Below are 15,629 nucleotides of genomic sequence, written 5' to 3'. Positions count from 1 at the left end.
TTTTTTTAATATATAGAATATAAAATGTTCCTCCAGTGACAAACCAAAAGTAAAACATTTGATTGTAAAAAAAAGAAACACACAAACCTGAGGGTGGTGCTGTCGAGCTGCAGTGTATTAACACACAGACACTTTAAGAAACACACACACTAACACACAAATAATCGCACGCTTCATTCAACAGCACACAAGAGAGGGCAAAGAGAGGTTAAACCCAACAAAGCGTTGTGTTGTCAGTGTGTTGGAGATAGAGAGAGAAACACAACTCATTATAACATTGATTACAAGCACTCTTTTTATTTGGATTATATTTCATTAAAGCCGTAGAAAAAAAAGGAGAAACATATTCCATTAGGACTTAAGCTAATTAAAACATCCTAAGATACTGGAGGCATTTCAGCTTTAGGAATACATACAGAGTAAACAGTGAGTATAGTAAATATATTGTATAGACTATTGATCAGATATATAGAGCATGTGCAGCAGTTACAGTAGGCAGTACAGGTATATATATATACTGTAGGTATAAGTACACACTATGCTAATTATAAGACATAATATGAATCATTCATTGAAAAACGAGATAAAAGCATTTATTAAAGTTATTAAATCGACACTAGGGTGAATGATTTCCCCAGAGAACACAATTAACAAAAACATTTGATGGATAATTTTAAAATTTAAATATTTTATGAATTCAACCCAACACTTGTATGTTTGAACATGTGCAGCAGTTACAGTGAGAAGTGAAGGTATAAGGTGTAAGTACAAGTACTGCTAATATTGACATGTTATCCAGAGACTGTAGACTATAGATCAGATCCAGTATAACTATGTATGGGGATGTGAGAGCACACTTAAAGGACGTTCAGTGAGAAAGGAATGAATATAATAAGCTGTGTTTCCTATCATATGGAGGTGAGTTTCTGAAGTGTGTCGTCTGTGTGCGGGGGAGGGGCCTAACTCTCTCTCTTTCTCTGTGTGCGGGGAGCGGCGACTAACTCTCTCTCTCTGTGCGGGGGGCGGGGCCTAACAGACACGCTGCAGCGGCATGCACACAGATTTTTAAGAGTAATAGTACCGTTAAAAGTAAAGTGTTAAGAGAGTGAAATGTTGCTTTACGAATTTCAACACTTGATGCTGTCCCCTTGATTCCAATTTCAGATTCCTGTATTTGCCTAACTGAATTATTTTAAAGAGAGAAAACATTTTGACTAAAACTGGACTAAAACTATGAAGGATAGAAAGGACTCAAATTAATAACCATTTTCATCTAAAGACTAAGACTAAATCAAAAATAGCTGCCAAAATGAACACTGCTCAGGTGTTCTCAGTCATCAGAAATGTTCCAATGATCTCATGGTTCTCCTGTTTTCTCCTGTAACATATGAGGAGGTGATGTTTGACAGCATGGACTCTGAGGGGAGTTGATGTTGTTGATCAGTCACACAGAGGCAGAAGCCCCTCCATCGTTTACATAGTTCACCTCATCTTCATCTTCATCTTCATCATTCTGCTCCTGTCAGCATGGAACAGAGACATGGTAAAAACACAGAGCAGAGCTGGAAAGTAACTAAGTACATTTACTCAGTTTTCTACTTCAGTACATATTTGAAGGACTTGACTTGACTATCATCAGTTAATGCTACTTTACACTTTAAATGCTCCTTGTTTTGGAGCTTCATGTTGAACTTTTTACTCGTCTACATCCATTCATCTTTATTACACATTCTTGATTTAACATCTTTTATATTCCTGTTTTTTATTTAGTATTTATTTCATTCTTAAATGGAGCAGAAATCTCCATCTATGATGTATTACATGACAAATATAACTAGTTCAGCTACCCAGTAGTATGCAAGTCATTTTAATAAACCATTCATTGCAAATGGAAGTGATACACATTAAAACATCACTTATTATAATCACATATTATATTATTACATTCTGCAGCATCACTACTTTCAATGTAGGTATATTTGTATTATTAATTATATTTATATATTAGAGTATTTTTACATTGTAGTATTGCTGTTAATGAAGTACAATATCTCAGTACTTCCTTTAGTGCCTTGCTCAAGGGACCCACAGAGATACTTCATTTCAACACAACATCTTACATCGTCAGCGTAGCAGTGGTATGAAAAACCATGCGGACTAATGACTGATCCGAGCGAGTTTGTGTACAAGGAGAAGAGGAGGGGACCAAGAACAGAGCCCTGAGGGACCCCTGTAGTTAATTGACAAGGGTCGGACTCCGACCCTCTCCAAGTAACCAACCTTTAGTGCAGCGGTGTCAAACTAAAGCCAAATCCGGCCCGCGACTTCATTTGATCCCGCAAGAGCTTACAAAGAATATAATATATATATATATAAAATATAACGTTTATTATACGGTTTCATGCCGCTTTACAGAAGCAGGTTGCCCATAAACTACATGTCCCACAATGCATCTCGTTTTGTGACATGTACACTGAAGAGACTTGCAATTATTTGCCCTGGACTTCTGCTTTTCAGACATAGTTAATTACTAAGTTATTACCCTATCAGATAATAATCCAATGCAGCGGCAATAATGTGATATAATACATTATTTTATATATATATTATATATTTATATATTTATATTTATATAGTTACAACCGGCCCTTTGAGTGCAACCATAATGCTAATGTGGCCCGTGATGAAAATGAGTTTGACACCCCTGCTTTAGTGCCTTGCTCAAGGGACCCACAGAGATACTTCATTTCAACACAACATGCACACTTTACTCCTTTGTTGAATCTTCTGCCTGTCTTATAATCACAGTTCAATTAAAATAATAAATATAACAAGCTATTATTTTATATTTAAACTCACCAGGTTTTTTTTCATCTGTTTTTTGCCCCCTGAAAAAAACAAACAGACAAACATGTTGACTTCAGCTTCCACGGTTTCCTTTGTCTTTTCTCTTGAATCTATGAACCCTCACCTTTAGCTCTGGTCCAGATGTGTGAGAGCTGCTAACCCCACAGACACCAGGATGAGCCTCAAGAGACCTGGTGTTCCAGTTGTTGTAGCATCACCTTCAGGAATAAAACAACATCATGCAAAAAACTGTAGTTAAATTTTTTTTAATTCATAAACCAAATGACAAAATGATAAAAAAAACTAAAATCCCAAAAAGCATTATCTGTGATTAAATGTGTGAGAAGTGATTTGAAACAACTCATTATATTCTAACCTGGTTTCTCAATTAAGAGCTTCTCTTTTTATCAGAACCATCCGTCTCTTCACATTTCAGAAACTCTTTCAATCCCTGATAAATGTGAGATGTTGTAAATGTGTTGTTTCAGTATATTCTAATAACAAGACTGTTAGAAGTGATTTTAAACATCATGTTCTCACCTGAGGACTGAGGGCTGAAGGGAAACAGATGAACTTCTTCTGTGTAACCATCAGTTACTTCACAAGTAAACAACTCAGACCTTGGTGTGTAACTAAAGAGAGAAGTGTTAAATGTCACAGAGGCAGAGCAGAAGGACTGTGATGTCTTTATATCTCTGTGATCTTTATCCACATCTCGACCCTGAAGCAGCCACTTCACTGAGTGTTTACACCACATAAATGTCGACACAGAGCAGTCTAACGTCACCTCATCATTGTCCTGATGTTCAGTCACTGAAGATGGAGATATTGAGAGAGAAAGACAACAAGAGTAACATTAACTTCATCACTGTAATCATTATTATTATAATGTTTCAGTATATTGCTCTATAGAGACAGTTTGAAACATCATGATGTAAATACTCACTGGAAACAACAAACAGAAGAACAAAAGAGACTGGACCTTGTTGTTCTCCTGATCTGAACTGTGAGCAGATGTAAAGAACAGCATCCTCCTCTGTGACCTTCTTTACAACCAGAGAACATTTCTCTGTAACTCTCAGTCTGTCTGATTTAGCTTTGGCTGCTTTGTGAATCTGTCCGTCTTCAAACAGCGTCACTCTACTTCCTGAATCAGTGAAGGTCCAGGTAGTATTCTCACACTTATCCTGATCATCTATCACATTGTCAAAAGGCAAAGTGACTTCATCTCCAGCTCTGACAGTACGGTAGTAAAGTTTCCCATCTGCAGCTGTTGGGGGAAAAAAATCAGAAATAAATATAGAGGTCATGAATGCTGACAGAATAATGATGTATTATATAAAAAGGTAAAGAGTTAGAGTTCTGGTTGATCTGTTTAATGAATCTTTTAAGGACACATTCAAACCAGAGTTAATTACAGATCCACATCACTAACTGAAGTGTTCATAGTGAGTGTGACGATCACTTTAAAGAATATTGCTATGTGGGTTTTAGTGAGCAAGAGTTCACTAAAGTCACCACGTTACAAACACAACTCATCACTCTCAGTTAAAGGAACAGTACGTAGTAAAGTACCGTTAGTGATATTAAAGCTGTTTTATTTCATGTACTTGGTAAATGGTGAATGGACTGTATTTATAAAGAGCTTCGTCCAGTCTCTCACCCCCTCAAAGAGCTTTACATACAACAAGTCACCCATTCAGTTCATACAGAGCAATGTGCCCCTTGCTCACTGAAGGGGTTAGAGACATTTCCCTTTCTTCATTATGCTTTGAATGTTTGTCTTATTACTAAAAGGCTTTAGAGGAAACTCTTAACTATTTATTTTAGTGAGTCACACTACGCTTTAAAAGATGTTAGTTTAAGTCTCTCTTATCTGCTGTCAGATATCACGTGCATGTCTATATATGGCATGACGTTGGTTCACAGCTGAGGGTGTGATTAGACAGGAAGCGGTAGAGTCTTTTGACCGTGTTCGTTTTGTTCTTTTTTGATACGGAGAACTTTGAGTTACTTTGAAGCGAGGAAGTTTGTCTTCATGTTTGTATGCAGCCTTCATCAAAGAATAAACCTGATGTGATTCAACGCTACAACGATCTCTGCAAAGTTAGTTATGAAGCAAAGAGAGGCGCGTCATAACCCACACCCCGATAGAGGAAAGTGGATATTAAATGTAGAAACAGATTCAAACTCCACGACAGAAGGTATCATTCACACACCGTTCCCCATTGGGAGAGACTTGGGGTTCAGCATCTTGCCCAAGGATACATCGATTTCAATTGAGAGACGCCCTCACTAGCTTTCACTAACAGTCGTAAACAGTGTGTGTTCTCTGCATCCTCACCTGGAAAGTGGAGCAGCAGCATCAGGAATGAAGACATCATGATCCTTCTGAATTCAGACATCGTGCTTCTCTCTCGGTCTCTGGCTCTCGACTGTCAGAGTCTCTCCCCGGCTGCTTCTTTATGTCTCTTCTGAGAACTGAAGGGGAAGTGTTTCTGTGAGGATGTGGTTAACCTGGTTAACCTGTGGCTTTACCCTCTGATGCTGAGCAGATAAGGTAAGTGCTTAACTCAACGAGCGTCTAATGAAACTCACTTGAATGGCCTACTTTTAAACACGTGTATTAGCCGGTGTTGTGTTCATGTTGTTTTGAAATAGCTTCATGCTCGACACACTGCAGATTCTTCTGGATGTTTCATCTGACTGAGCTTCATGTTCTGCAGAGATGAGTTTTAACAGACTGGTTTGTTGTTGCTTTGCATTCTGTTATTTTTGCTTTTGTCGGGACCCCCTTAAAAACTAGATGGTGCATCTCAAGGGGTTTATCCTAATAAATACATTTCTATACAAATAAAGATTAAAATGAGGTAATTGTTTTTGGAGCCAAGGAAGAACTGGAGAAATGGGGTTCTGCTCAACAGATGAAGCGCTGACTGAACCTGAGGACCAACCTGAAAGCTGACAGGATGTTGATCAGGGGATTTGAAAGGTCTATAGCCACCTAGCCAGGTTTTCTAGCCTCTCCTCGATGTGCCATTCTTAGAGCTTCCTCTATGACGCTCTGATGGACTCTCCAAGAACCTCACCTGAGGACTGAGGGCTGAAGGGAAACTGAGGTACGTCTCCTGTGGACTTAACTCTTACATTAGTTACTTCACAAGTAAACAACTCAAACCTTGATGTGTAAGTAAAAAGAGTAGTCAGTCTTTAACCACATCTCGACCCAGAAGCAGCCACTTCACTGAGAGTCTACAGTCTCTATATGTCAACTCAGAGCAGTTTAACGTCACCTCATCATTGTCCTGATGTTCAGTCACTGAAGATGGAGATATTGAGAGAGAAAGACAACAAGAGTAACATTAACTTCATCACTGAAATCATTATTATTATAATGTTTCAGTATATTGCTCTATAGAGACAGTTTGAAACATCATGATGTAAATACTCACTGGAAACAACAGACAGAAGAACACCAGAGACTGGACCTTCTCCTGATCTGAACTGTCTGCAGGTGTAACCTCCAGTATCCTCCTCTGTGACCTTCTTTATAACCAGAGAACATTTCTCTGTAACTCTCAGTCTGTCTGATTTAGCTTTGGCTTCTTTGTGAATCTGTCTGTCTTCAAACAGCGTCACTCTACTTCCTGAACCACTGAAGAGCCAGGTAGTTCTCTCACACTTATCCTGATCATCTATCACATCGTCAAAAGGCAAAGTGACTTCATCTCCAGGTCTGACAATGGATAAATAAATGCTGACAGAATAATGATGTATTATATAAAAAGGTAAAGAGTTAGAGTTCTGGTTGATCTGTTTAATGAATCTTTTAACCACACATTAAAACCAGAGTTAATTACAGATCCACATCACTAACTGAAGTGTTCATAGTGAGTGTGACGATCACTTTAAAGAATATTGCTAAGTGGGTTTTAGTGAGCAAGAGTTCACTAAAGTCACCACGTTACAAACACAACTCATCACTCTCAGTTAAAGGAACAGTACGTAGTTGTAAGGTTTCAGCGTTAGAGTTATTTGAGTTTATTGTTTATTATTGTGGCCTTGCATTTTATGTTGTTATTGACTCTACCCTCTCTTTTCAGTTTGGCTACACTTCCTGTCGTTGTGTGTCTCCTGTGCTCATCATCCCCAGCCCCGCCCCTGATTGTTTTCACCTGTGCCCCATTAACCGTTGTGTGTATTTATAGCCCTGCTCTCCTTTTGTCTTTTGTCGGTTCGTCTTGTCTCTACACCAAGTCCATGTCTGTACTCCCTCGTGTAACATTGAGCATACTAGTCGAACCGAGTGAACTATTGAGTATCCTAGTAGATCCTAGAAACCCTTTTCTTTGTAAAGTCTTTTTGTACTATTAGTTGATCCTAGCGAACTTTTGAGTGTCCTAGTTGATCCTAAAACCTTTTTGTATATTAAAAGGTATTTTTTGAAATCAAGAAAGAATCGTGCGTCTTTGTGAGTCCTTCGTGTCAGAACGAACCAACGTTACAAGATGGACTCAGCCGATACCACCACCTTAAAGACGGCCTTGCAGGCGCAAAGAACACTCCTTCATCAACATGAGGGACAGCTGACAACAATAAATCAAAGGGTTCAGGACTTAAATGCCGGTCAGCACAACTTCCAGTCTACAGTGACAATGGAGATAAATCACCTGGCGGAGAAAATGCGTGACATACTTAGGCACATCCTGCTGTTCCTGCGGCAGAGTTTTCCGGTCCAGCGGAGGTCGGGTTTGCTGAGATCCCCGTTCAAATACCCATGCCATCGTCTACACTCCGCCTCGCTTCGCCAGAGAAGTTCTCCGGGGATTCTGGAAACTGTCGTCCATTCCTGGTACAGTGCGATCTCCATTTCAAACACCAGCCCGCAGCAGAATGGGCCAGAGACTCGCCTGTTTGCCAGTCTTTAAGGCTATTCATGGATTCTATGAAAAACATTTTTGACCAGACATCACCCGGGAGAGAGTCAGCGAGAGCCCTGGTGAACATCAAACAACGGCAGAGGAGAGTGGCGGATTACGCTATCGAATTCCGGACCCTGGCAGCGGTGAGTGGATGGAACTCAGCGGCTCTTTTTGATGCGTTTCTGCATGGATTAGCGGATCCCATAAAGGATCAGTTAGCTCCATTAGAGCTGCCTGAAGAATTGGACTCGCTCATCGCCATGGCTATCCGGGTGGACCAACGTCTAGCACAGAGACGTCGGGAGAAAGGAGAGAATGCAGTTTCCACTCCACTGTTCAGACGGGAGTTACAGAGGGAGCACTACGGTTGGCGGAGAAATACCCGGACTTCGTCTCCAGAGCGACCAGCACCCCCTATCGCCGCGGAGGAACAGATGCAGCTCGGAAGAGCCAAACTCACCCCGGAGGAGCGTCAGCGCCGCCTACGGGAGTGGCGGTGCTTCTACTGCGGCCAGCAGGGGCATGTTCTGGCAGCCTGTCCGGCAAAAGATCAGGCTCATCAGCGGGAAGAGGGACGCTGGTGAGCCGAGTGACTTCTTTCGACCCTCCCTCGAGAAATTTGATTCAGGTACAAATGAAACTGAATGATAAAACTGTGACTCAGGATGCATTAATTGATACTGGGGCTGATGAGAGCTTGTTAGACTGGGAGCTGGCTAAAGAGTTGAACTTAAACATTGTCCTTTTAGATCAGCCATATTAGTTTTCATTTATTTAACTCAGCTCAACATCCTCTCATTTTGGGTTACCCTTGGCTTGTTAAACATAACCCTCACGTGGACTGGCATAAAGGAAAGTTTAAGGGGTGGGGGAGTGAGTGCTCTCGTTCATGTTTAGCCTCTCATACAGTTTCAAGTGGACTGCACAGATCTAGGAACTTTAAACAGGCGCCAGATAGTGACCGTGTCACTTCTTCAAAACATTCTGACTTTCCTGACTTGTCCAAAGTGCCTGAGTGTTATCTTGACATTAAGGAGGTGTTTAACAAAACACGAGCCACTTCCTTGCCTCCCCATAGACCGTATGACTGCCCCATAGACCTTCTCCTGGGCTCTACTATCCCCAAAGGGCGGTTGTACTCTCTCTCTGGTCCTGAAAGGGAGGCCATGGAAGAGTATATCGGATCATCACTCAAAGCTGGCTTGATTCGGCCATCATCATCCCCAGCAGCAGCAGGTTTCTTTTTTGTGGGGAAAAAGGATGGTTCATTAAGGCCCTGTATTGATTACAGTCCACTAAATCAGATCACAGTTAAGAACAGATATCCCCTTCCACTCATCTCTACGGCATTCGAACTGTTACAGGGAGCTAAGATATTCACCAAGCTTGACTTAAGGAATGCTTATCACCTTGTGCGCATCCGGGAGGGGGATGAGTGGAAAACAGGTTTCAATACACCTACGGGACATTACGAATATTTGGTGATGCCTTTTGGACTTTGTAATGCACCTGCTGTTTTCCAAGCTCTCATTAATGATGTGTTAAGAGATTTCCTGAATGTTTTCTGTTTTGTGTATCTCGATGATATTCTCATTTTTTCTCCTGATGAGAATACTCATGTTAACCATGTGCACCTTGTTCTTCAGAGACTCCTGGCTAACCATTTGTTTGTGAAAGCCGAAAAATGTGAGTTTCATGTGAACTCTGTGGCATTTTGGGGCTTTGTGATTTCCCCGAACAAGGTGGAAATGGACCCAGCTAGGGTCAGTGACGTGGCTAATTGGCCAACGCCAAACTCCAGAAAGAAAGTTCAGCAATTCTTGGGGTTTGCTAACTTTTACAGACGTTTCATACGCAATTTCAGTGCTATTGCCTCTCCTCTCCATGCCCTTACCTCTCCCCATGTTCAGTTTGTGTGGAATCCACAGGCAGAGAAATCTTTCCTGGAACTGAAGAGGAGGTTCACCACAGCTCCCATCCTGACTGTACCTGATCGCCATCGACAGTTTGTGGTGGAAGTAGACGCCTCCAACGACGGCGTTGGAGCTATACTGTCCCAGAGGTCAGCGGGGGACAACAAACTTCATCCGTGTGCATATCTCTCCCGTAAGCTATCTTCTGCTGAGAGGAATTACGACGTGGGAAATCGGGAACTGTTGGCTGTGAAGATTGCTTTGGAGGAGTGGCGGCACTGGTTGGAGGGAGCGGAGCAGGATTTCCTGGTCTGGACGGATCACAAAAACCTGCAATACATCAGGAAGGTCAAACGCCTGAAGTCTAGGCAGGCCAGATGGGCTTTGTTCTTTAATAGATTTAGTTTCACTCTGTCATATCAACCTGGTTCACAGAACGGAAAGCCTGATGCACTCTCCAGAAGGTATGATCCTGAGCCAGTCCCCAAGAGTCCAGAACCCATTCTGCGGCCAGACCGAGTGATAGGCAGTGTGACCTGGCCCATTGAAGTCAAGGTCAAACAGGCAAACAGCGGGAATCCTGTCCCTAGAGGGTGTCCTCAGAATCGCTTGTTTGTGCCGAAGCAACTTCGATCTCAAGTTGTTCATTGGGCCCATACGTCGGTACTTACCTGTCATCCTGGAAAGAAAAGGACCCTTTTCATTGTGAGACACAGATTCTGGTGGCCTGCTATGTGGAAGGATGTTGCAGAATATGTGGCAGCGTGCCCTGTGTGTGCCAGGAACAAAACTTCTCGGCAAGCTGCGGCAGGTCTTCTCCAACCTCTGCCATTTCCCAACAGACCATGGTCTCACATTGCGTTGGACTTTGTGACAGGATTGCCAACAACGGCTGGTAATACAACCATACTCACTGTGATTGATCGTTTTTCTAAAATGGTATATTTTATCGCCATGTCCAAGTTACCTACTGCCAAAGAAACAACCATGTTGTCCCATGTGTTTAGGATCCATGGTTTTCCCAGTGATGTCGTTTCAGACCGAGGCCCACAGTTCGTGTCACGTTTTTGGAAGGAGTTTTGTCGCCTAATCCAAGCCACTGTTAGCCTGACATCCGGATACCACCCACAGTCGAATGGACAAGCGGAGAGGATGAATCAGGATTTGAAGACCTGTTTGAGATGCCTGGTGTCCGAGAAACCTACCACCTGGAGTAAGAGTCTGATTTGGGTGGAGTACGCGCACAACACATCACCCACATCCGGCACTGGTATCTCCCCGTTTCAATGTGTCCATGGATACCAACCTCCATTGTTTCCGGAGCTCGAGAAGGAGGTCACCGTACCATCAGCCCATGCTCTGGTTCGCCGCTGCCGTCGGGTCTGGGCGGGAGTTCGCCATATGTTGCAGAGGAGTGCCGTTCGCATGAAGGTATTGGCCGACCGGAAACGACGTCCATCCCCTAACTACCAGGCCGGACAACGAGTGTGGTTATCTACCAAGGATCTTCCTCTCCATGTCGCCTCCAGGAAGCTGCCTCCTCGGTTCGTTGGTCCTTTTCCCATAGCCAAAGTGGTTAACCCTGTTGCTGTCCGTTTAGGTCTCCCAAAGTCCATCAAGGTCCACCCCACGTTTTATGTCAGTAAGCTGAAACCGGTTAGAGAGAGCAGACTGGTCCCTGCCTCCACGCCCCCTCCACCTCCCCGGATGGTCGATGGAGTTCAAGTTTACACTGTGGACAAAATACTGTCTGAAAGGAAGAGGGGCAGAGGTAGACAGTTCCTGGTCGACTGGGTAGGGTATGGATTAGAGGAGAGGTGTTGGATCCCAGGCAGCTTCATTGTGGACAAGACCCTAATATCTGACTTTGACAGACAACAGTCTCAGGCTTCAGGGACGTCTGGAGCCGTCAGTAAGAGGGGGGGGGGGGTACTGTAAGGTTTCAGCGTTAGAGTTCTTTTAGTTTATTGTTTTGTGTTTATTATTGTGGCCTTGAATTTTATGTTGTTATTGACTCTACCCTCTCTTTTCAGTTGTCTACACTTCCTGTCGTTGTGTGTCACCTGCCAGCTTGTGTGTCTCCTGTGCTCATCATCACAAGCCCCGCCCCTGATTGTTTTCACCTGTGCCCCATTAACCGTTGTGTGTATTTATAGCCCTGCTCTCCTTTTGTCTTTTTGTCGGTTCGTCTTGTCTCTACACCAAGTCCATTTCTTTACTCCCTCGTGTAACATTGAGCATACTAGTCGAACAGAGTGAACTATTGAGTATCCTAGTAGATCCTAGAAACCTTTTTCCTAGTAAAGTCTTTTTGTACTATTAGTTGAACCTAGCAAACTTTTGAGTGTCCTAGTTGATCCTAAAACCTTTTTGTATATTAAAAGGTATTTTTTTAAATCAAGAAAGAATCGTGCATCTGAGTCTTTGTGAGTCCTTCGTGTCAGTAGTAAAGTACCGTTAGTGATATTAAAGCTGTTTTATTTCATGTACTTGGTAAATGGTGAATGGACTGTATTTATAAAGCTCTTTATCCAGTCTCTCACCCCCTCAAAGAGCTTTACATACAACAAGTCACCCATTCAGTTCATACAGAGCAATGTGCCCCTTGCTCAATGAAGGGCTTAGAGACATTTCCCTTTCATCATTATGCTTTGAATGTTTGTCTTATTACTAAAAGGCTTTAGAGGAAACTCTTAACTATTTATTTTAGTGAGTCACACTACGCTTTAAAAGATGTTAGTTTAAGTCTCACTTATTTGCTGTCAGATGTGACGTGCATGTCTGTATGTCTATATATGGCATGACGTTGTTTCACAGCTGAGGGTGTGATTAGACAGGAAGCGGTAGAGTCTTTTGACCGTGTTCTTTTTGTTCTTTTTTGATACGGAGAACTTTGAGTTACTTTGAAGCGAGGAAGTTTGTCTTCATGTTTGTATGCAGCCTTGATCAAAGAATAAACCTGATGTGATTCAACGCTACAACGATCTCTGCAAAGTTAGTTATGAAGCAAAGAGAGGCGCGTCATAACCCACACCCCGATAGAGGAAAGTGGATATTAAATGTAGAAACAGATTCAAACTCCACGACAGAAGGTATCATTCACACACCGTTCCCCATTGGGAGAGACTTGGGGTTCAGCATCTTGCCCAAGGATACATCGATTTCAATTGAGAGACGCCCTCACTAGCTTTCACTAACAGTCGTAAACAGTGTGTGTTCTCTGCATCCTCACCTGGAAAGTGGAGCAGCAGCATCAGGAATGAAGACATCATGATCCTTCTGAATTCAGACATCGTGCTTCTCTCTCGGTCTCTGGCTCTCGACTGTCAGAGTCTCTCCCCGGCTGCTTCTTTAACAAGAACTCAGCATCTGCTTCCTGTGTAGGAGCCATGAAACGTGTACAGTAATGTCTTTTGTTTTAATATAAGATATCACTTTGATCACTATTGATTGGCTGGCTTGGTCACATGGATATGCACGGTGTGTGGGAGAGAGGGTGACACAGGGCCGTTGTACTTTTTGTTGACCGCAAGATTTATGATTGCTTTGATTATTATTATTACAATGTCTACGTGTGATCACGGCGCTTTTTCCATTAAACTACATCACAATTCAACAGAGTTTTGATCTCAGCAAGTTCTCTTTTTAGCGTGTCATACCAAACAGGCCCGAACTCAGCCTCTCAGCGACTTTCTTTGTTTCCTGCTGTCGCTATATCCTGTGATAAATGAGAAGTCACTTCCTCATCCATCTCTCCTCTGATGGCTGTGGAGTTCATGTGTGAGATTAGCTTTTAAATCTCTTTTGTCTTTGGTTGTTATAAAAAAGAGTGAAAAAAGTGTAACGTCTAACTTTTGTGTTTGATGCATTTCTTGTGTTCGGTTATTCAGAGTGACGGTAACTGAAGGCCTTCTTCATCAGCAACACAACAGAGGAATGCATGTTAACAACATGGTGGTTCCTCTTTGTATCTCTGCAGATTTATTTTTACTTTTTCTGAGAACTGAAGGAGTGTTTCTGTGAGGAAGTGGTTAACAGCAGCAGCAGAGCTCTGCAGGTTTGACTCTCTGATGCCGACCACATAACCATCAGAAACATCCCTGTGTTCTTCGCCCACACTGAAAAGAGGTGCTGCAGCACAGGCAGTATGAGAACAACAAAGAGCTTTCTGAACATTAGAGCAGGGAGTGTCTTACTACCGTCTGTGAGTAAGTCTTTGTTATTGGGCCTTATGTTGATCCAAACATATACTAAACTTTTCCACTCTGGGTGAGACACAGAGGTGGAACAAGTATTTAGATCTGTTTTTTAGTAAAAGTAGAATTGGTTAATTGTGAACAAAATGTATTTGAAGGTCACCTATTCTGCAAAATCCTCTTCTTCATGTCTCCTCTAGAGAGGTGAAGTCCCTCCCCTTCCGGGGAGCTCCATGGGACCTTATTTCGGAAAAAATATGTATGGAAGTCAATGGAGAGAGAAAGACTATCTTTCGATCCCGTTTGAATTGTGCCACGAATTACACATAAGATGTTTGTCAATTTAAAAGATAATTTTGCCAGTAATACAAAAAAAAGTGTCGTAAAACTGTGAAGTAACACTTTGTTTTGTGTGAAACGCTCAATGAACTACATCTCTGCTCTCGCACAACAACACAGACGTCACCAAGATGGCCGTCACTACTGTCTTGCTAAACAAGGGATTGACTACCCTCACTATCCAACCAATCTCACGGCATTTCGTGTTATAGTCACGACATTTAATCTATTGATTCGTGTTCACCAACACGATTTCCCCCTTTTCTTCGTGTCTCACAGAACGATTTTAAAAGCAATGTATTTCTATTGGTAGTGTGTTTCGTGCCTGCAGCACGTCTTTTTGTCCGTTCGGGTCTTGGAAGACCGGAAGCTGTGGGGCTCATAAAAACATGTTCTTACTCAATATCAAGCCACGATTATTGTTTTTATTTTAAATCGTATAATGTAGGACTTTTTTTGTCGTGTATGAGGAAAAGAAATGGGGCTCAGAGCCTCAGAATACTGAAATCTGTATTTTTTAAATCTTTTTTTCCTTCTAATTTGTTATTCTTTTCTGAATAACACACTGTTATTTACTCACCAATAACACACAATTATCCTTGTTTTTATTTATTTGTTCAATTCCATAATCTCTGGGTTTTTTGGCGTCCGTCAGGAACTGAATTTCAAAATAAAAATAACCGGAAACAGACGTAGGCCTATAAGGGACATTTCGATCATCATTGCGATACACAGCCACTGAACTGATTACCCAAGATCCTCAGCTATGGTTTAAGCTCGCTGATTGGATGTTTTAGCCGTAATACATGTAGGGATATGGTGTTAATGGGTGAGGGAATGCTCCGGTTTTGGGACAAAATTAACATGGGATCACTCCAGTCATTGTACGTACTTCGTCTCACTGGAATATTAACGGTCAGTGTGACGACCCCTCTACAGTACGTGGGGTGCCGTCTGTTTGTGTGTGCTTTGTGGGTGTTCACAGATTCCGGTGGTGATGAGCTGCACCTGTCGGGGAGGATACCTGCCTGATGAGCTACACCACTGCGGTCAAGCCAGCCGTCTTTCACTTTTGCGTGGTCAAACCAGCCGCCCCTGTATTTTGAGTGCGCGATTAGTTACAGGTTTACGGTAATGCATTAAAACAGCCCTGGGAAGCTGTTGTAATTGACTGAAGTGACTTTCGAATACATTTTCGAATACATAAGTACATACATACATAAGTAGTTTATGAAACTGCCAGTTTTGTACTTAGTACTTCTTAGACTACTTGCAAACATAATATGAAGTACTTTTACTGTGTACCTTTCAGTAATTTGAGTTTCAAAGTCCCCCCCAGAGAACAAGAATGAGCATTTTTGTCTAACTTTGGTGTGGGATAAAAATCATTTCTTCCATAAGTAGTTTATGAA

The 15,629-nt window shown here is 42.1% G+C and overlaps 2 protein-coding genes across 2 annotated transcripts in view; both read right to left on the bottom strand.

Moving 5' to 3' along the window:
• The window catches only part of LOC307016992 (heterogeneous nuclear ribonucleoprotein Q-like), a 144,781-nt gene that overhangs the window by 56,413 nt on the left and 72,739 nt on the right, over positions 1 to 15,629 (bottom strand). The gene's annotated exons all lie outside the window — the stretch shown is intronic.
• The window catches only part of LOC307014318 (uncharacterized protein), a gene marked incomplete at its 5' end in the record, with an annotated part of 34,420 nt that overhangs the window by 12 nt on the left and 18,779 nt on the right, over positions 1 to 15,629 (bottom strand). The window contains 2 exons of the mRNA XM_079642192.1: positions 1 to 1,519; positions 2,860 to 2,888. The exon at positions 1 to 1,519 is cut by the window's left edge and continues 12 nt beyond it. Of these exons, the coding sequence (XP_079498318.1) occupies positions 1,445 to 1,519; positions 2,860 to 2,888 (104 nt within the window). The 3' untranslated portion in view covers positions 1 to 1,444. The remainder of the gene's footprint in view (positions 1,520 to 2,859; positions 2,889 to 15,629) is intronic.

The sequence above is a fragment of the Notothenia rossii genome (genome assembly GCF_949606895.1).
Source record: "Notothenia rossii genome assembly, chromosome: 8".
Classification (NCBI taxonomy): Eukaryota; Metazoa; Chordata; class Actinopteri; order Perciformes; family Nototheniidae; genus Notothenia; species Notothenia rossii.
This window is presented reverse-complemented; position numbering and strand designations above follow the sequence as displayed.